The 18,406-nt window shown below is 39.3% G+C and overlaps 1 protein-coding gene across 1 annotated transcript in view; it reads right to left on the bottom strand.

Annotated features, from left to right (window-relative positions):
* The window catches only part of LOC115209266 (NPC intracellular cholesterol transporter 1), a 98,190-nt gene that overhangs the window by 64,955 nt on the left and 14,829 nt on the right, over nucleotides 1-18,406 (bottom strand). Inside the window, exon 3 of the mRNA XM_029777567.2 lies at nucleotides 13,501-13,579. Coding sequence (XP_029633427.1) covers nucleotides 13,501-13,560 — 60 coding nt within the window. The 5' untranslated portion in view covers nucleotides 13,561-13,579. The remainder of the gene's footprint in view (nucleotides 1-13,500; nucleotides 13,580-18,406) is intronic.

The following is an 18,406-nucleotide window of genomic DNA, read 5'->3' as shown; positions in this document are numbered from 1 at the left end:
TTGGCTTAAAGCATATAACATAGGCCCAAATTAGCATACGGGATCCAGGGCAATTTTTGGTGACAATTTTTTGGAAAAACAAATGCATCTTAATTGTCATCAAAGATGATACTTTTCTTCTCCTTCTTCATCTTCTCCTCCTCCTCTTACTAACGTCAGATCTTTACCTTGCGTGAAATAACTCGATGTCATGTGGTTACATAATTGACCAGACTATCGGATGTTGCTATACATTGCTAACCACAACACGCTTGCACTGTTTTAGCTTTTGAATGATGCCATCTTGCTGGTTAGGTGAGCAGGCCAACATTGCCCTTGATCAGAAAGCCAATCCATCACAGGGTCACCCATTCACAGCTGAGTGGACTGGAGCAACATGAAATGAAGTGTTTTGCTCAAGAGCACAAATCCATGATCTAGCGATCGCATGCCCAACACCCTAACCACTAAGGCCATACGTTCCAAGATATAACTTTGTTTAATCATCATCATCGTTTAACGTCAGATCTCCATGCTAGCATGGGTTGGACGGTTCGACCGGGGATCTGGGAAGCCAGAAGGCTGCATCAGGCTCCAGTCTGATCTGGCAGTGTTTCTACAGCTGGATGCCCTTCCTAACGCCAAGTGATCTAAATTAAAACGGAGATGTACTTGCATAGCAAGTGACCTGATCTGAGATCGTGTACTGGAACGAAAACAATTGCAGCATGGAAGGTGTTTATAAGCCATTTAAAAACTCACTAAAACCATTAGATTCACTTCAACATTAAAATTTAATTTGTCAAAATATTTTCGTTGCTTTGAGACTGCGACCTCTTCACTGAAAAAACTTTGTGCTGCATCTCATAAATTAAAACCTTTAATCAAAATTTCATGTTAATTTATGGTCCAAACACCAACTTAATAATGACAAAGTTATTTTACTAAATTCTTCATTATTTTGAAAATGAACTGAAACAAAGGCAGAGTATTTCAACAGGAATATGGTAAGAAGAGGCTTAGAACCATCCTATTTACCTCTTACAGTCAGCTCTGTCTTTTATATTTTACTTGTTTCAGTCATTGGACTGCAGCCATACCAGAGTTTGCAGGGTTTAGATGAACAAACCAAATCTGATAATTTATTATCCTATCAGTCTTTTTATGGTTGAACTAAGTTACAGGGACATAAATAAACCAACACCAGTTACCAATGATGATGGATAAACAAACACAAACATACCTATATCACACACAAATTATATATAATCATATGTTTTTCACAGGATATTGGTTTCAAATCTTGGCATAAGACCAGCAAATCCAGTGCTCAACTGGTCCTCATTTTATCAACCCCCAAATAATGAAAGGCAATTCAACCTCAGCAGCATTTGAACTCTGAATGTAGAGAATTGGAAAAAATGCAGCTAAATATTTTATCCAACTGGTTAATGGCTCTGCCAGCTCACTGAATAATAACCCTTACTAGTAGAGGTAGAAAGCCTCAGATTTAGGGTAAGGGGGACTAGTTGATTACATTGACCCCAGTGTTTCACTGGTACTTAATTTATTGACTCCGAAAGGAGTTAAAGTTGACTTTGGTGGAAGTTGACTTTGGTGGAATTTGAACTGAGAACGTAGTGACAAGCGAAATACTTCTAAGCATTTTGTCCAGCGTGCTAACAGTTCTGCCAGCTCGCTGCCTCAATAACAATAATAAACCATTTCCAAAACTATAAAAAGCAATATAAAGCCGTTACAATTAGGAAATCCCTGAGAAGATTAAAAGAGGGAAGAGTGGGCTCTTAGAATTTACAAGGATTATCACATAACAATGAAACTAGGAAGTCCTAATCCCTTACAACAATTAAATATTAAACAAATCCAGACAAGATTTAACAATTAAGATGTAATTTATTTTATATATAAAAATGACTATCAAATTAAAGTAAATTAGTGTAAAATAGGGACAACTGATTGATAAGCAGGAATAATTTAATAAGAAACTACTTAAGCTGGATACAAAAATTACCCTAAACTTAATCCAAACAATTAAACTAATTGTAAATAGCTTGTGATTAGTGAAAGAATTAAAAATAATTTTCAGGAAGCAGGATAAAGAAAGGAAGGATTAAAATATAGCAGCTTAAAGGTGATTTGGGGTTATACAGAAAATGGATCAAAGATGGGAGATAATCACAAGTATTATGTCAATCTAAAATTGACAACATGAAAAATTGCAAAGCTTTCCTTTTATCTTTTACTTGTTTCAGTCATTAAACTGTGGCCATGCTGGGGCACAACACTGAAGAACACTAACTCAAACACATCAACCCCGTAACAATTGCTTTTTAGTTTTAAGTTTGAACTGTTAAGTCAATGGGATGTAAACAAACCAATACTAGTTGTCAAGCAGAGGGGTGGAGACAAACACGAACACACTCATATATAAACATGAGCTTCCACATAGCTTCCATCAACCAAATTCACTCACAAGGCTTTGGTAGACCTAGGGCTATAGTAGAGGTCACTTGCCCAAGGTGTTGTGCAGTGGGACTGAACCTCAAGCCATATGGCTGCAAAACAAGCATCTTAACCCATTTCTTTGGAAATCGATCAATGGAAATTGCAGATGTGTTACCAGTGCCGGTGGCATGTCGAAACTCTACTTGTGAAGACCCGTTGAGGCAAGTGAGGATCAGAATGGAAATCGATCAATGGAAATTGCAGATGTGTTACCAGTGCCGGTGGCATGTAAGAGAACCTTCCGTTTCGCGACCGTTGCCAGCACCGCCCCGTTTCGTGTCCGTTGCCAGCCTCGCCTGGCCCTTGTGCCGGTGGTACATAAAAAGCACCATCCGTTCGTGGCCGTTTGCCAGCTCTGTCTGGCACCTGTGCGGATGGCACGTAAAAAGCGCCCACTACACTCACGGAGTGGTTGGCGTTAGGAAGGGCATCCAGCCGTAGAAACACTGCCAGATTTGACTGGGCCTGATGAAGCCTTCTGGCTTCACAGACCCCAGTAGAACCGTCCAACCCATGCTAGCATGGAAAACGGACGCTAAACGACGATGATGATGATTTATTTTGAGATGCTCTGTGTTTCTTTCAATTATTTTTAAAAATAACAAAGAATTTAGCAAAATAACTTAGTTATCATTAAGCTAGTGTTAGGAATATAAATTGTGACTAAAGTTTGGTGGAAGATTTTAATTCAAAACATATGAAAAGAAGACATTTATACTACAGAGCCAGAGGTGGTTTTAGCCGGGTTGGTAACGAAAGGGTTAACCACACAGCCATCACTGCACCTATATAATAACTCATAGATCCAATGCATTAAGCTGTTTGATAGCAACCCACTTGAGACCACTACCCTTGATTTTATGATACAAATTCCCTATTTTAAAATGATCTAAATCAAAACCTTTCATAAAAATTCCATGTTAATTCATGTTTCAAACACCAGCTAAATAATGCCAAACTTATTCTACCAAATTCTTTTTAATTTGGAAAATTAACCAAAACAAAAGCTATGCATTTCAACTGAAATATGGTAATGAAATGGTTAACAAATCCGATATTTCAATATCAAAATCACAAAAGGCACAAGCATGGTTGTGGTGAGAAGATTGCTCCCCACCCACAGGCATGGCACCTTGGGCATATGTCTTCTACTATAGCCTTGGGCTGACCAAAGCCTTGTGAGTGGATTTGGTAGACAGGAACTGAAAGAAGCTTGTCGTGTGTGTGTGTGTGTGCGTGCATGTGTGTGTGTGCATGCATGTGTGTGTGTGTGCATGCATGTGTGTGTGTGCATGTGTGTATATGAGTGGTGACCAAGAAAGATATGGGATGAAGTACTGAAGGACGACTCCAGGATGCTGAACCTTTCAAATGAAATGACGAAAGACCGAGATAACTAGTGCCCTGCTGAACTCAAGAAGACCCATCCTACACAGCAGAAGTGTTAGGATGGTGAGGATGACTAACCAGTTTTTGGTCATTTCTTAGTGGTACTGTCTATTATGAAGTGTCCTAAAGTTTCAACAAACTAATGCAACCCAATCAATGACATTATTCCACTGCAAACAAAAGTAAACCAAAGCTATTCTAATACTTTTGGTGTATTTGTATTAAATCACTAAAACAGCTGAGATGATTATTAAGAGATTTGGTTTTAAGGACTTAGATGTGGTACCTGTTGATACCGGTTTCAAATTTTGGCACAAGGCCAGCAAGTATGGAGGAGGGGGTAAGTTGTTACATCAACCCCAGCACTCAACTGGTTTTTATTATTATTGACCCTGCAAGGATGAAAGGTAAAGTAAACCTCAGTGGAATTTGAACCTGGAAGGTAATGATGGATAAAATGCCACTAAGCATTTTGCCTGGAAATGCTAACAATTCTGCCAGCTTCCCGCCTTATGTATTTGTTGATATTAAAAGGGAGGACTCATCACATATCACATGCCGGGTGATCAGTTGATTGTTTTTGTGGAGTCTGGAAGAAGAGACAAAACCTATGGCCCTTGCAGGCTCACCAAGACTGGTAAGACTGATGCTGCTCATGTTCTGTTTAAACTATTGCAGGTTAACCCCTGAAGTTAAAGAGACAAGAAGAGAAGAGATTCCAGTGGGACAAATGTTCAGAGGATGAAGGATTGGACATATTCTTTTCTACTCTGGGCACAAGGCCCAAAATTTTGGTGGTGGGGGGCCAGTAGATCGACCCCAGTATGCAACTGGTACTTAATTTATCGACCTCAAAAGAATGAAAAGCAAAGCTGACCTTGGCGGAATTTGAACTCAGAACATAAAGACAGACGAAATAGCTATTTCTATTTCTTTACTACCCACAAGGGGCTAAACTTAGAGGGGACAAACAAGGACAGACAAATGGATTAAGTTGATTATATCGACCCCAGTGCGTAACTGGTACTTATTTAATCGACCCCGAAAGGATGAAAGGCAAAGCTGACCATGGCAGAATTTGAACTCAGAACGTAAAGACAGACGAAATACCACTAAGCATTTTGACTGGCATGCTAATGTTTCTGCAAACTTGCCTCCTTAGGATTGGACATATTGGTTGGTGTAAGGCAGAGGTTCTCAATGTGGGTGGTACTGCGCCCAACAGGATGCTGGGCATGTCAAAGGGGGTCAGTGAGTGGGGAGTGAGGTAACATAACATTCTAAATTTTACTTGTAGTTATGATATTACACATAAAAATGGAGCAGTTGTATACTGTCAACTTAATGTGACAGTCTCATAAAGGGTATCACATAACAATGTTTATTAAAATGAAATGAGATCTCAACAGGCAGAGGGAAGCCATTAACTTGGAATGTGAGAAGTAAATTAACAATGTTTGTCTTTACTCTTACTCTTTTACTTGCTTCAGTCATTTAACTGTGGCCATGCTGGAGCACCGCCTTTAGTCAATAAAATCAACCCCAGGACTTATTCTTTGTAAGCCTATTACTTATTCTATCGGTCTCTTTTTGCCGAACCGCTAAGTTATGGGGACATAAACACACCAGCATCGGTTGTCAAGCAATGCTAGGGGGGACAAATACACACACACACACATATATATATATATATATGTATATATACGACGGGCTTCTTTCAGTTTCCGTCTACCAAATCCACTCACAAGACTTTGGTCGGCCCGAGGCTATAGTAAAAGACACTTGCCGAAGATGCCACGCAGTGGGACTGAACCCGGAACCATGTGGTTGGTAAGCAAGCTACTTACCACACAGCCAATTAATTTTTTTTCATCATTTCACTGTTAAAAGCTTATACAATCCAATTTTAGAGTAAAATTTATAAATTATCATCCCTGTGAAGTTAGTTTAGTTGTGATACTTTACTTGTCAAGGTGGGCTTAGGGCTACAAGAAAATGATTACGAACCACTGGTGAAAGGGAAAGGAAGCTGGATAGAATAAGGGTGATGAGAGGTGAAGAGAAATGTGGGTCATGGGTGGTGGAACAAGATCAGTCAAGTTTAAGGAGCAGAGGCCATTATAATAATGATAGAAAAGACCAGTAGTTAAAAGATTGTTCAGATTAACTTTCCAGTTTGAAGCCCATCTATTCATCTGATCCTGCTTTCATCAGTTGAGTTGAGAAAAATTTGTTGCATCACTTTAACAGAGTGACCGGAATAATTTCACTTTTGGCTATCAGCCGAGCTAATGAAGTGTATTGCTACACTTCATTTGATAAATATAACTCAGTAATCACTTCCATAAATCTGGGATCCCAAGTGCCACATGATTAATCAAAGAGTGAGGATTTTCACAGCAAATAGCACCAAGATTACTCTCAAGCGAAATAAATAAAGAAAACTAAAAAAAAAAACGTAGGCGCAGGAGTGGCTGTGTGGTAAGTAGCTTGCTAACCAACCACATGGTTCCGGGTTCAGTCCCACTGCGTGGCACCTTGGGCAAGTGTCTTCTGCTATAGCCCCGGGCCAACCAATGCCTTGTGAGTGGGTTTGGTAGACGGAAACTGAAAGAAGCCTGTCGTATATATGTATATGTATGTATGTGTATGTATTTGTCCCCCTAGCATTGCTTGACAACCAATGCTGGTGTGTTTACGTCCCCGTCACTTAGTGGTTCGGCAAAAGAGACTTTTAGGATAAAAGTACTGGGCTTACAAAGAATAAGTCCCGGGGTCGAGTTGCTCGACTAAAAGTGGTGCTCCAGCATGGCCGCAGTCAAATGACTGAAACATGTAAAAGAGTAAAAGAGAGAGTAAGAGTGTACAGTTTTCAGATCTTTTGAGAGATGGGCGCAAAAGAAACTGCATCTGCATGTTTGTGTGCACAATCATCTCTTAACATCCAAGTTCCATGCTGGAACGAGTTGGATGGTTTGACAGGCTCTGATAGGTACAAGAAATACATCAAGCCCCAATCGTCTGTTTTGGTATGGTTTCTATGGTTGGATGCCCTTCCTGACACCAACCACTTTACAGCATGTACTTGGTGCATTTCACATGACACCAGCAATAATGAGGTTGCCATGCAGCTTGCAAGACTATGAAGTCTGAAGGAGTTGGGTAGCTTTATGCCAGGGAATGAGGGGTTAACGTATGAGAATGGGATAGAGCAGGTTCTTGTAGAGGGGGCTTACATTTGGATGAGAGGGAGAGAATGATCAGTAGGAGTTGCAAAGCGATAAGGTGTCCAGGTAGCCCCTCAAGATGCAAGGTGAACAGAAGTGGGTATGCTGTTCCTCACCTTTTTCTGTACTGTCAGGCATGACTTCCTAACCCCTAACCCACTTCTGTTGACATCCATATTGACCTCCTTATCACTTGCCACACCACCCCTATTTACCATTGACTATTCCTCCACCCTTATTCACCCCTATTTGAAACCTTCTCTTAGTCTCTCCCCTCTTGTACCCTTTACTCTCCTACTCTGATTTTCTGTCCCCATACCCTTTTTTATTTATCTTTTTGATGGTATATTCCAACACTTCACTGTGATCAATTCCATCGACCCTATAATGCAGGGTGGTCATATATGCCACCTCCAATAACAAAACCCCGTCCTTGTCTCCTCTACCATACTTTAACCTTTCAATACCTGAATATAAACCTTTAACCCTTTAGCATTCGCATTCCTGTCAAATGTAATGTTTATTTATTCCCTTTGTTTTGAAATAGTCATGCATTACCATGTGGCTTTGAGATTTCAATGACACAGTAGAGTAAGTGTGACAGGCAGGATCTGGCCAGTTTGAACAGCAAACAAAGGAATATTTTAGCCAGAAATGGCCTGTTGAAATGCTAAAAGGTTAAGGCTGCCTCCCCTCAATTGTGGGGCTCTTTTAGCCTGTTAGTTACATGGTAACCTCACTAGTGTTGGTGCCATGGAAAAAGCACCCAGTTGTAGAAACCATGCAAAAACTGAAACACTGGAACAAGGCAAGGTTCTCTGATCTGTCAGTTCCTGTTGAATGTTCAACTCACATCTGAACTCACTTACCCACCCATTAAACTTCTCTTATATTTACCTTCCTGTAACTCTGACACATCTTCACTACCACCCTTTGAGCCTAGTGCAGCCTTGTGACTCACCAGCTCTCAGTCAAGCCATCCCATTCATGCCAGCATGGAAAGCGGACGGTAAATGACAATGATGATGATGTAAGTATTTATTGCTTCCATAGCAAGACACTTCTTCCTGCCCCTCTATCATACTTCAATCTTTCATCCCCTGGCATAAGGCCACTTCCCTCAATGCTACTCTTCCTTGTCCTGTGAGTTATTCGGTGGCCTCAATGGAGCTGGTGCTACATAAAAAGCACCCAGTACACTCTGTGAAGTGGTTGGTGTTAGGAAGAGCATCCAGTCGTAGAAACTATGCCAAAGCGGATACTGCAGCTGGATGCAATCCACTGCTTCACCAGTTCCACTCAAACCATCCAACCCAAGCCAGCATGGGAAACATGCTAAATGAAGCTCATGATATAGATTCTTTTAATCTTTTATTTGTTTCAGTCATGTAACTTCAGCCAAGCTGGAGCACCACTTAATGCCGAAGAAATCAACTCCCAAGATTATTCTTTGTAAGCCTAGTACTTATTCTATTGGTCTCTTTTTGCAGAACTGCTAAGTTACGGGGATGTAAACACAGCAACATCAGTTATCAAGCGATGTTGGGAGGACAAACAGACACACAAACATATACATATATAGGATGGGCTTCTTTCAGTTTCTGTCTCCCAAATCCACTCACAAGGCTTTGGTCAGCCTGAGTTTATAGCAGAAGACACCTGCCCAAAGTGCCACACAGTGGGACTGAACTCGGAACCATGTGGTTGGGAAGCAAGCTTCTTACCACACAGACACGTTTTTGCCTATATATAGGAATGCATTCTATTTACAATGTGTAACCTGTTATAGATTAACTCATGCTAGTAACCAGAGTCCTGATGATATCAATAAGAATTTTCTTGAATAAGTAACGTTTAAGTTTATATGTTCTTAGAACTTCATTACTGTCTTGGAGGTTATTGTTTGGCCAAGGAGATTCACAGGTCCCTTACACTTTTGTATAGTTTAGTCCAGTGGTTCTCAACTGGGGGTCCATATAAAGATTTTGTTGTTAAAATTTATGTCCAATAAACTGGTTATACTTCTACAATACACCAAATACTTTAATTTTTTAAATACAATTCTTAATATTCAATTATAAAACTACAGTAGGATTTTGTAACTTTGAATGAATGGCTTTGGGGGTCCAGTAGACTAAAATAAGGATCAAAGTGATCCATAGGCAAAAAGTGGTTGAGAATCACTGGTCTAGTTCAGAGGGGGAAGCACAGTACCCATAACTCTTTTCAGGGCCTCTATGACACATGGGAACAAAGGAGGAAGTCACTCTCAGGCTTGAGGCCTCACTTAAATGGCAGCAACAGAGTGGACTTTGCTAAAGGTACTCAAGTTTCGTATTGTGGTCTTAAAATATGATTTGAGGAAGATTTGGGTGCATTTTCTTGCAAGTTGAGCAACAAAGAGAAGATACCTTACTGGGGGGGGGGGTCTTGGGGGTGTTTTATTAATGGGAGAATTACAGACTGCTAAAGAGCTGATGGTAAAAGTCAAAATGAGCAAAAAGGCTTGCAAGGAAAAAGCTTCAAGCTTAGACTCCATTCACAACCAAATACGATTTGGTAGTTAAGTGCCTATGCAATCGTGAGCAGACACATCATACATCATCATTGTTCGACCGTGGTCGAGACAATGGAATTTACCATGCTACGCCAGACTTCACGGTCCATCATGGCATTACGGAGGTCCTGTTGCTGGATGCCTGTATCCCTGGAGATTACATCAGGGTAGGAGAGTGTGCGCCCTCTGGTATCGCGAGTAGATGGCTTCCAGAGGAGAAGAGTAGAAATTACTTCTTTTTCAGCTCTACAACAATGTCCAGCAAACTGGACTCTCCTACCTTTCACAAGAGATGACACAGGTGGTAGTTTCCCATATATTTGCATTTGGGTTGGATGTCACTCTCTTGACCCAGTGGAATGTTAAGGATGAGATGGCTGGTTGTTAATGATCCGGGAATTGAACATACGACCATATAATCGTGTAACCCACACTCTAACTGCTAGGCCACCCACCCACACAGACACACCTAGTGGTTAGGGTATAGAGAGAGCAAAATAGAGACTGTTGAGGAATGCCTAAGATGATAGAACAGGGATAAAAAGTTTCATCTGCACAGGTTGTAATGAATCTATCAAAGAGCAAACGAACTTGAAATCACGTAAATAAAACCGAAGCATTCGCTATTTCAAACTTTATTGGTGCCAAAACAATACAACTTAATACAAATATTCGAAGATGCATTATTTAACTTACTGCTAGAGTTGAATAAATGGAACTTTTACTTTCTTGGTGGTTTAATTGCACAAGATATAAGGAATTGCAGTGGATAGTTGCATAGATTCTTTTTAAGAATAATAGAAAAAAAACCCAACTTATTATAAACCTGTTTTACGTTCAGAGCCCAAATGCTGCCGAAGTCAACTCCGTAAGGAGTCGATAAAAAAAGTACCAGTTAAGCATTGGAGAGAAGGGGGTCAATGTAATTGGTTTACCCTACTCTTCTCCCGAAATTGCTGGCCTTGTGCCAAAATTTGAAACCATTATTACAACCTGTTTTCTTTGGTAACGACAAGTACCCAAAATGTGAAGATTAACCAATCGTCATATCAGTTGTTCTTCCGAAGTATATACCGAGAGGCGGTGAAATATTTCCTTATAAAAGTTACAGCGAAGTTTGCTACAGGAAATATGTTCAGCATCATGTGAGTTCAGGTTGAGCAGACAAAGGCGTTCTAGCTGTGACCATCCCTCTTCACCCCCACGGTTTAGTTTTTGTAGGATGTATTCTATCTAAACGAGTCGCAGGAAACCATGTAGTGATGTGAGAATTAGTAACAAAACAGTGTTTAAAGGAAAATAAATTAGCATTGGAAGCAGAAGTCGGGCTAATTGGCGAAGTATGCCGGGCTAATTAAACAAAAACACTTCTACAATTAATTACAGGTTAGCAGCGCTAATCAGCGATGTTTATAAATACAAGGATATTACCAGTTCAAATATGCTTGGGACATACTGGTCCGAATATGCATATTTGAACTGGTAACCGTGTACTTTTAGAATTCTCTTTCCAAATAACCTAGTCAGCGAGGGAGCCACCACGCAGTCGCTCGACCTGCTAGAAAAGGCAGCCAAATCACACCATGGTGTCTTAAAAACGGTAAAGACAATAATCAAATGCAGGCATATACGGCTGTAAATAGAAAGATCTGATCATAAACTTTATCTGACCACGGTTGATCTAGGACTAAACAGAGACAACTTTTCAAACAGTTACATCAAATATATATATATTATATAGTTACAAATTGAGATAGGGGTTGTAAATGCAACCCTCCATGGGATAACATATCCAATATACTGCTAGTGAAGTACCCAACAAAGTTAATACATAAATGTTAATGATTGCGATGCAATCAATTCATTTACTGTATTATATGGGCAAAGGTAAAATGATTATCTTGTATATATATATATATATATATATATATATATATATATATATATATATATTGGATTCCGTGCTACTTAAAGTTTCGAAGCCCCTAAAGGAGCCTCTCCCCAGGCCGGTGGAAATCCATATAAATCTTTCCATATTTTTACCATACATATTTACATTTACATTACAAAAATATAAGTTGTAAGAGATAAATTATATTTATGAATGAGTGTGCACTTTTAATAGACGATCCAGTTCTTATCTGAAATATCACGTGTTGGAGCACAGGAGCAGAGAAAGAAAAAAGTTCTACCGAAAATATATTTGTTATAGGACAAAGTTCAAGTAACCTGAAACTGCAGAGATTATAAACAATATAGACTGATTATAGTCAAATGAACAGTGGGGAGGAATTCTAATACTTGAAAGTATTGAGGATTTGGAATAATTCATCGATTTTGTATAAACGTTTTAAGTGTCCGAAGGAAACTTTTGACAAGACTATTTTAAACAGGTAGCCTTCATATACAAAGAAAACCAGTTTGACAGTAAAACTCATGAATCACATAAAAACATCCTTTATAATATTCAGTACAACAGCTCCACGTCGCCTTTGGGGGCGTTTAGAGGGAGGCATTTTATTGCAAACATACAGAGCAGTACTTAGAGCCTAAAAAATCGAAATTTTCTCCCATTAGTCAGAGGGTGTGCATACGGTGATGGGCGCAAGCACTTTATCATCTGACAAAGGCAAAAAGTTATTCCTTGTTGCTTAGTCCCATGTGAATTCCGATTAAAAAGACCTATCTATGACCAAAAGGCATTTAAATCATAACCATATCGGATTTCAGTCTATCTCAGCATGCCTAGGATTACATCATTTAGCGTTTCCATTTTCTTTAATGCGTTAGTCAGAGATTTGGCTGCTATTTCTAGTAGGCCGATTGACTTAACGTCTACCACAGACGCCTTTTTCAATGAATGCGTGACATTTAAATGTATGGAACCATTTGCAAACAGTCAACAGACACCGGAGAAAGTGGAATATATTGTTCACGCTTGAATCAGTAAACGTAAATTTACAGTCTAACTTAACAGGACTAAAATGTAAAGTTCATATTTTACCAAAATATAATAGAATATTGGTTGACAACGGTTGTCGAAGGTAAATTATGATTATAGGTCTTGTATATAAATATTAACAATAGTGAACGAAAGATTTCATGCTCCAAGTATACGTTAAATAAATAGCAACTGGATATTTTTATGAAAAAAGCTGACTTAAAAAATAAGAGTAGCAAAGAAACCTTATCATATGTGAGAAAAAAAGATAAAACCCCTATTTATTTCACAGATATAAGCAGACGAAAATAGTAAGCGACATTTAAATTGCATTAGCTGTGTGTAATGTGCAAATGATAGGATGTTCGTGTTTTCTGTTTCTCGGGTGAATTATCTAAAAATCGGGACTCGAAAAGCAAGTTTCGAAACCAGCTCGCCGGGACAGTTCCCTGATAATTCATCATAAACAAAAGTGGTTCCTTCGTTTTGATTAATAAAATAACAGCTCTGCCAAATATATATATATATATATATATAAGTGGGTAGGACAGGTGATTAATCAAATAGAAAGTAACTGAGGTAACAAATCAAGAAGTAAGATTATTACATAACAATATCACAACACAAACGGACAGAGCCATAATAAGGGTGGAAGAAAGAAATCAGTTACACTAGAACAATAATAATAATAATATATTTCTTTACTACCCACAAGGGGCTACACACAGAGGGGACAAACAAGGACAGATAAAGGGATTAAGTCGATTATATCGACCCCAGGGCGTAACTGGTACTTATTTAATCGACCCCGAAAGGATGAAAAGGCAAAGTCGACCTATATAATAATAAAAATAAAAATAATAATAATGATAATGTCTTACCTTCAGTACACCCCATGATATTAATAGTACGAAGTACAGACATGTACCCCGTAAATACATCGTGGATGTAGAAATGTATCACACGGGTTGTTATGTTGTATATACACAAGAGAAATATAAATAAATAATAATCAAGTTGGTGTCACTTTCTCTTGATGAATGAATCAACCGTTGATTTCGGATCAAGGAGAGAGAGCGAGCGAGAGAGGCGTTAATTGCTTTGTAGGTCGGTGCTTGTTTGTTGTTTTATTTTATCCGAACATTATTATTATTTTTTTTTTTTTTGCGGTAAAACCTGAAGAAGAGAAGGAGACACGAATGAATCGATCGACGGAGACAGAAGAGTGAAGAGAGAAATCGGACGGTTTCTTCCTCAATGACAGGAGAGTGGATCACATGACACACAAAACCTGATCAGGCCACCCGAACAACAACAACAACAATAACAACAACAACAGCTGCTGCCTACTTAATAAAACCAGCGACCGATTATTCAATTATCGACTCACTTTTTCTTCTTTTTTTTTATTAAATATTTTTATCACTTATCGTTATACTGTTCACCCTAAAATGCAATTACTATGTCAATATACATAGATAAAACTTTTTTTAAAGCGATTATTGTTTTTGTTGTTTTTGTTATTTTTTACTTTGTAAACTTTTCTACTCTTATTACTTGTTTCGGGTCATTTGACACTGCGGCCATGCTGGAGCCTTTTTTTTAGTCGAGCTAAATCGACCCCGGGACTTATTCTTTTTTTGTAAGCCCAGTACTTATTCTATCGGTCTCTTTTTGCCGAACCGCTAAGTGACGGGGACGTAAACACACCAGCATCGGTTGTCAAGCAATGCTAGGAGGACAAACACAGACACACACACATATATATATATATATATATTGTTTTTTTACTTGTTTCAGTCATTTGACTGTGGCTATGCTGGAGCACCGCCTTTTTTAGTCGAGCAAATCGACCACGGGATTTATTCTTTTTTGTAAGCCCAGTACTTATTCTATCGGTCTCGTTTTGCCAAACCGCTAAGTGACGGGGACGTAAACACACCAGCATCGGTTGTCAAGCAATGCTAGGGGGACAAACACAGACACACACACATATATATATATACATACATATATACGACAGGCTTCTTTCAGTTTCCGTCTACCAAATCCACTCACAAGGCATTGGTCGGCCCGGGGCTATAGCAGAAGACACCTGCCCAAGATGCCACGCAGTGGAACTGAACCCGGAACCATGTGGTTGGTTAGCAAGCTACTTACCACACAGCCACTCCTAATAATTCTTTCTGCAAAAGGTACAAGTCCCCTAATTTTTAGGGTGGTACTTATTTTTTCCGCCGAGGTCGACTTTGCCTTTCATCCTTTCGGGGTCGATTAAATAAGTACCAGTTACGCACTGGCGTCGATATAATCGATTTAATCCGTTTATCTGTCCTTGTTTGTCCCCTCTGTGTTTAGCCCCTTGTGGGTAGTAAAGAAATAGGTACTTATTTTATCCATCACAAAAGACAAAGTCTACTTTTGGCAGAATTTGAACTTAAAACGTGAAGTCGTTAAACATTTTGTTCGATTTACAAACAACTCTAGGATCTCTACAAAGTCGTCGCCTTGCACACTGAAGCATTCTACCAATTCTAAAACTTTATACTTTTATAGTTTTATTACATAAACTACTGACATACTACGTAGCGATATTATTTTCCATTCTAAAGTTTATTATGGGGCAGACCCAAACATTTTGACCGTAAATGCATCGTTAATTAAATAAATTTACTAAATGCATCCGATAAATGTATGTCAACTTACTGTGAAAATAGCAAAACTTTACATCTAATTATCTAGTAAAATAATTAAGGAACATAGTGACGGCTAAAATCTTCGGGTATACTCCATAGTAGACTTAAGTATATAGTTTGTTATTCTTTATTCAACACAGCAATTATAACTGAGTTACGTTGTTGTAGCTGAGAGAAGTAATTGAGTAGGAATTATTTTATAAAGTTGATAAAATAATAAAATGTTTTTGTCTATGATCTTTTTTGATAAGCTCTAAATTCCATATCTTTGAACAATATTCCGACGCTTTCCTTACCATGACTGACACGAAGATGATTCATTGTTATTGTCATAAAATTAGTTACATCATCAGCCGTGATTGCTGACGTTTATCCGCTGAGGAATTCCTGAATATGTACGGAATTTCACACTCGAATTGTTGTAACATGTGACTTTTTATCATCTTCCTTTATTGGGGGAAATGGGCAACCACGGCCTCGTCTTTGATATTCAGAAAACGTATGGGCGATGTTTCAAATATATGAAGTGTTCTTTTGTTCGAGTTTTGAGTTGAATAAATTCTGAGAGAAGGATTATAGTATTTAATTGTTTAAACGAATACTTTCTTTATCAATTAGTATCTTTGTATAGCAAGGGTAGTGAGCTGGTACCAAATAAAGCAACATTGTTTTATATCAATTATGTTGTTATAAAATAAACAGATTAAAACTTTAAAAACTAAAGAACTCATTATTCATCATCGTTTAACGTCCGCTTTCCATGCTAGCAAGTGTTGGACGATTTGACTGAGGACTGGCGAACCAGATGGCTGCACCATGCTCCAATCTGATTTGTTAGAGTTTCTACAGCTGGATGCCCTTCCTAACACCAACCACTCCGAGAGTGTAGTGGGTGCTTTTACATTCCACCGGCACGAAGGCCAGTCAGGCGGTTCTGGCAATGGCCACGCTCAAATGGTGTTTTTTACATGCCACCTGCATAGGAGCCAGTCTTATTAAGGTGGCGAGCTGGCAGAACTGTTAGCACGCCGGGTGAAATACTTAGCGGGATTTCTTCTACCACTACATTCTAAGTTCAAATTCTGCCAAGGTCGACTTTGCCTTCTATCCTTTCCAGATCAATTAAATAAGTACCTGTTACGCACTGGGGTTAATGTAATCGACTCAATCCCCTCCCCCAAGATGCCCCTGTAGCAAAAATTTGGAATCATTATTATTGAGTGAGAGAGCAGCACATGCAAAAAATGGGGTACAAATATATGAAACCCCAAATACCCATCTGCACATGCATCACAACCATATGCATGTAATACGGTGATCTCACATAAAGATAGCACATGACTTTACAGATCAAGTAGCCCATCCTCCTCAAAAGGTCCCTGAATAAGGGTTGCTTAAGTATGATGAACGAAACACCTGTTTCTAGTAGTGAATTATTCAAACTCCAAAGAATTCCTCTCAACACCTAGCCATGATGCTCCCCTATTACTGCTTGTGATCATAGCTATGATTCTCCCCTATTACTGCTTGTGATCCTAGCTATGATGTTCCCCTATTACTGCTTGTGATCCTAGCTATGATGCTCCCCTATTACTGCTTGTGATCCTAGCTATGATGCTCCCTTATTACTGCTTGTGATCATAGCTACGATGCTCCCCTATTACTGCTTGTGATCATAGCGATGATGTTCCCCTATTACTGCTTGTGATCATAGCTATGATGCTCCCCTATTACTGCTTGTGATCATAGCTATGATGCTCCCCTATTACTGCTTGTGATCATAGCTATGATGTTCCCCTATTACTGCTTGTGATCATAGCTATGATGCTCCCCTATTACTGCTTGTGATCATAGCCATGATGCTCCCCTATTACTGCTTGTGATCATAGCTATGATGTTCCCCTATTACTGCTTGTGATCATAGCTATGATGTTCCCCTATTACTGCTTGTGATCATAGCTATGATGCTCCCCTATTACTGCTTGTGGTCATAGCTATGATGTTCCCCTATTACTGCTTGTGATCATAGCTATGATGCCACCCTATTACTGCTTGTGATCATAGCTATGATGCTCCCCTATTACTGCTTGTGATCATAGCTATGATGCTCCCCTATTACTGCTTGTGATCATAGCTATGATGCTCCCCTATTACTGCTTGTGATCATAGCTATGATACTCCCCAACTACTGCTTGTGGTCATAGCCATGATGCTCCCCTATTACTGCTTGTGATCCTAGCTATGATGTTCCCCTATTACTGCTCGTGATCATAGCTATGATGCTCCCCTATTGCTGCTCGTGATCATAGCTATGATGCTCCCCTATTACTGCTCGTGATCATAGCTATGATGCTCCCCTATTACTGCTTGTGGCTCATAATGTCAGAGACATCTTCAAGTTCAATTTGGAGAAGGTGGGGAGGGGGAGGGAGATACTGGCCTTTCAGTGAATTTGTTGAAAGGTGTGAGTGGCAAGGATGGATCAAGTAAATGGGTCTTCTCTCAGCATATGTGTTGCCTGTTGGGCAGGCAACACAGCTGAGACAGAACCTTTGCAGTCAGGGTAATTCTGGATCTGTGGAGAATTCCTTGACTGACCTGGTGCGGAATGGGTCATCCTTTGTGGACTTTCTCATGTATTTCTCTTCTATTTCTTTTATTCTTTTATTTGTTTTGGTCATTGCACTCTAGTCATGCTGGAGCACCATCAAACAAAATGGCCTCAGTACTTATTTTTTTATTTAGGGCTGGTACTTGTTCTGCTGGTTTCTTTTACTAAACTGCTAAGTTAGAGGGACATAAACAAACCAGCACCAGTTGTTAAGTGTTTAGTGCCTTCATCACCTGTCTAGTGAAGGGGTCACCAGTATGGTGAGTTCACTATCTTCGTAGCTAATGTGTAGCTATAGCCCAATGGAGTGTTCATAGTCTGGCTGAAGTGATGACGTCAGTGGTAGCAGTTTGTTGATACTGTGTGTGTGTGTTCGTTCAATTGTAATTGGTTTACAAAGACAGATGGACAAAACCCAACCTTGTTCAATAGCAAAGTTTATTCACAGCAGCAGGTTACGGACAATGTGTATGTCTTGTA

This window comes from Octopus sinensis, linkage group LG3 (genome assembly GCF_006345805.1).
Source record: "Octopus sinensis linkage group LG3, ASM634580v1, whole genome shotgun sequence".
Classification (NCBI taxonomy): Eukaryota; Metazoa; Mollusca; class Cephalopoda; order Octopoda; family Octopodidae; genus Octopus; species Octopus sinensis.
This window is presented reverse-complemented; position numbering and strand designations above follow the sequence as displayed.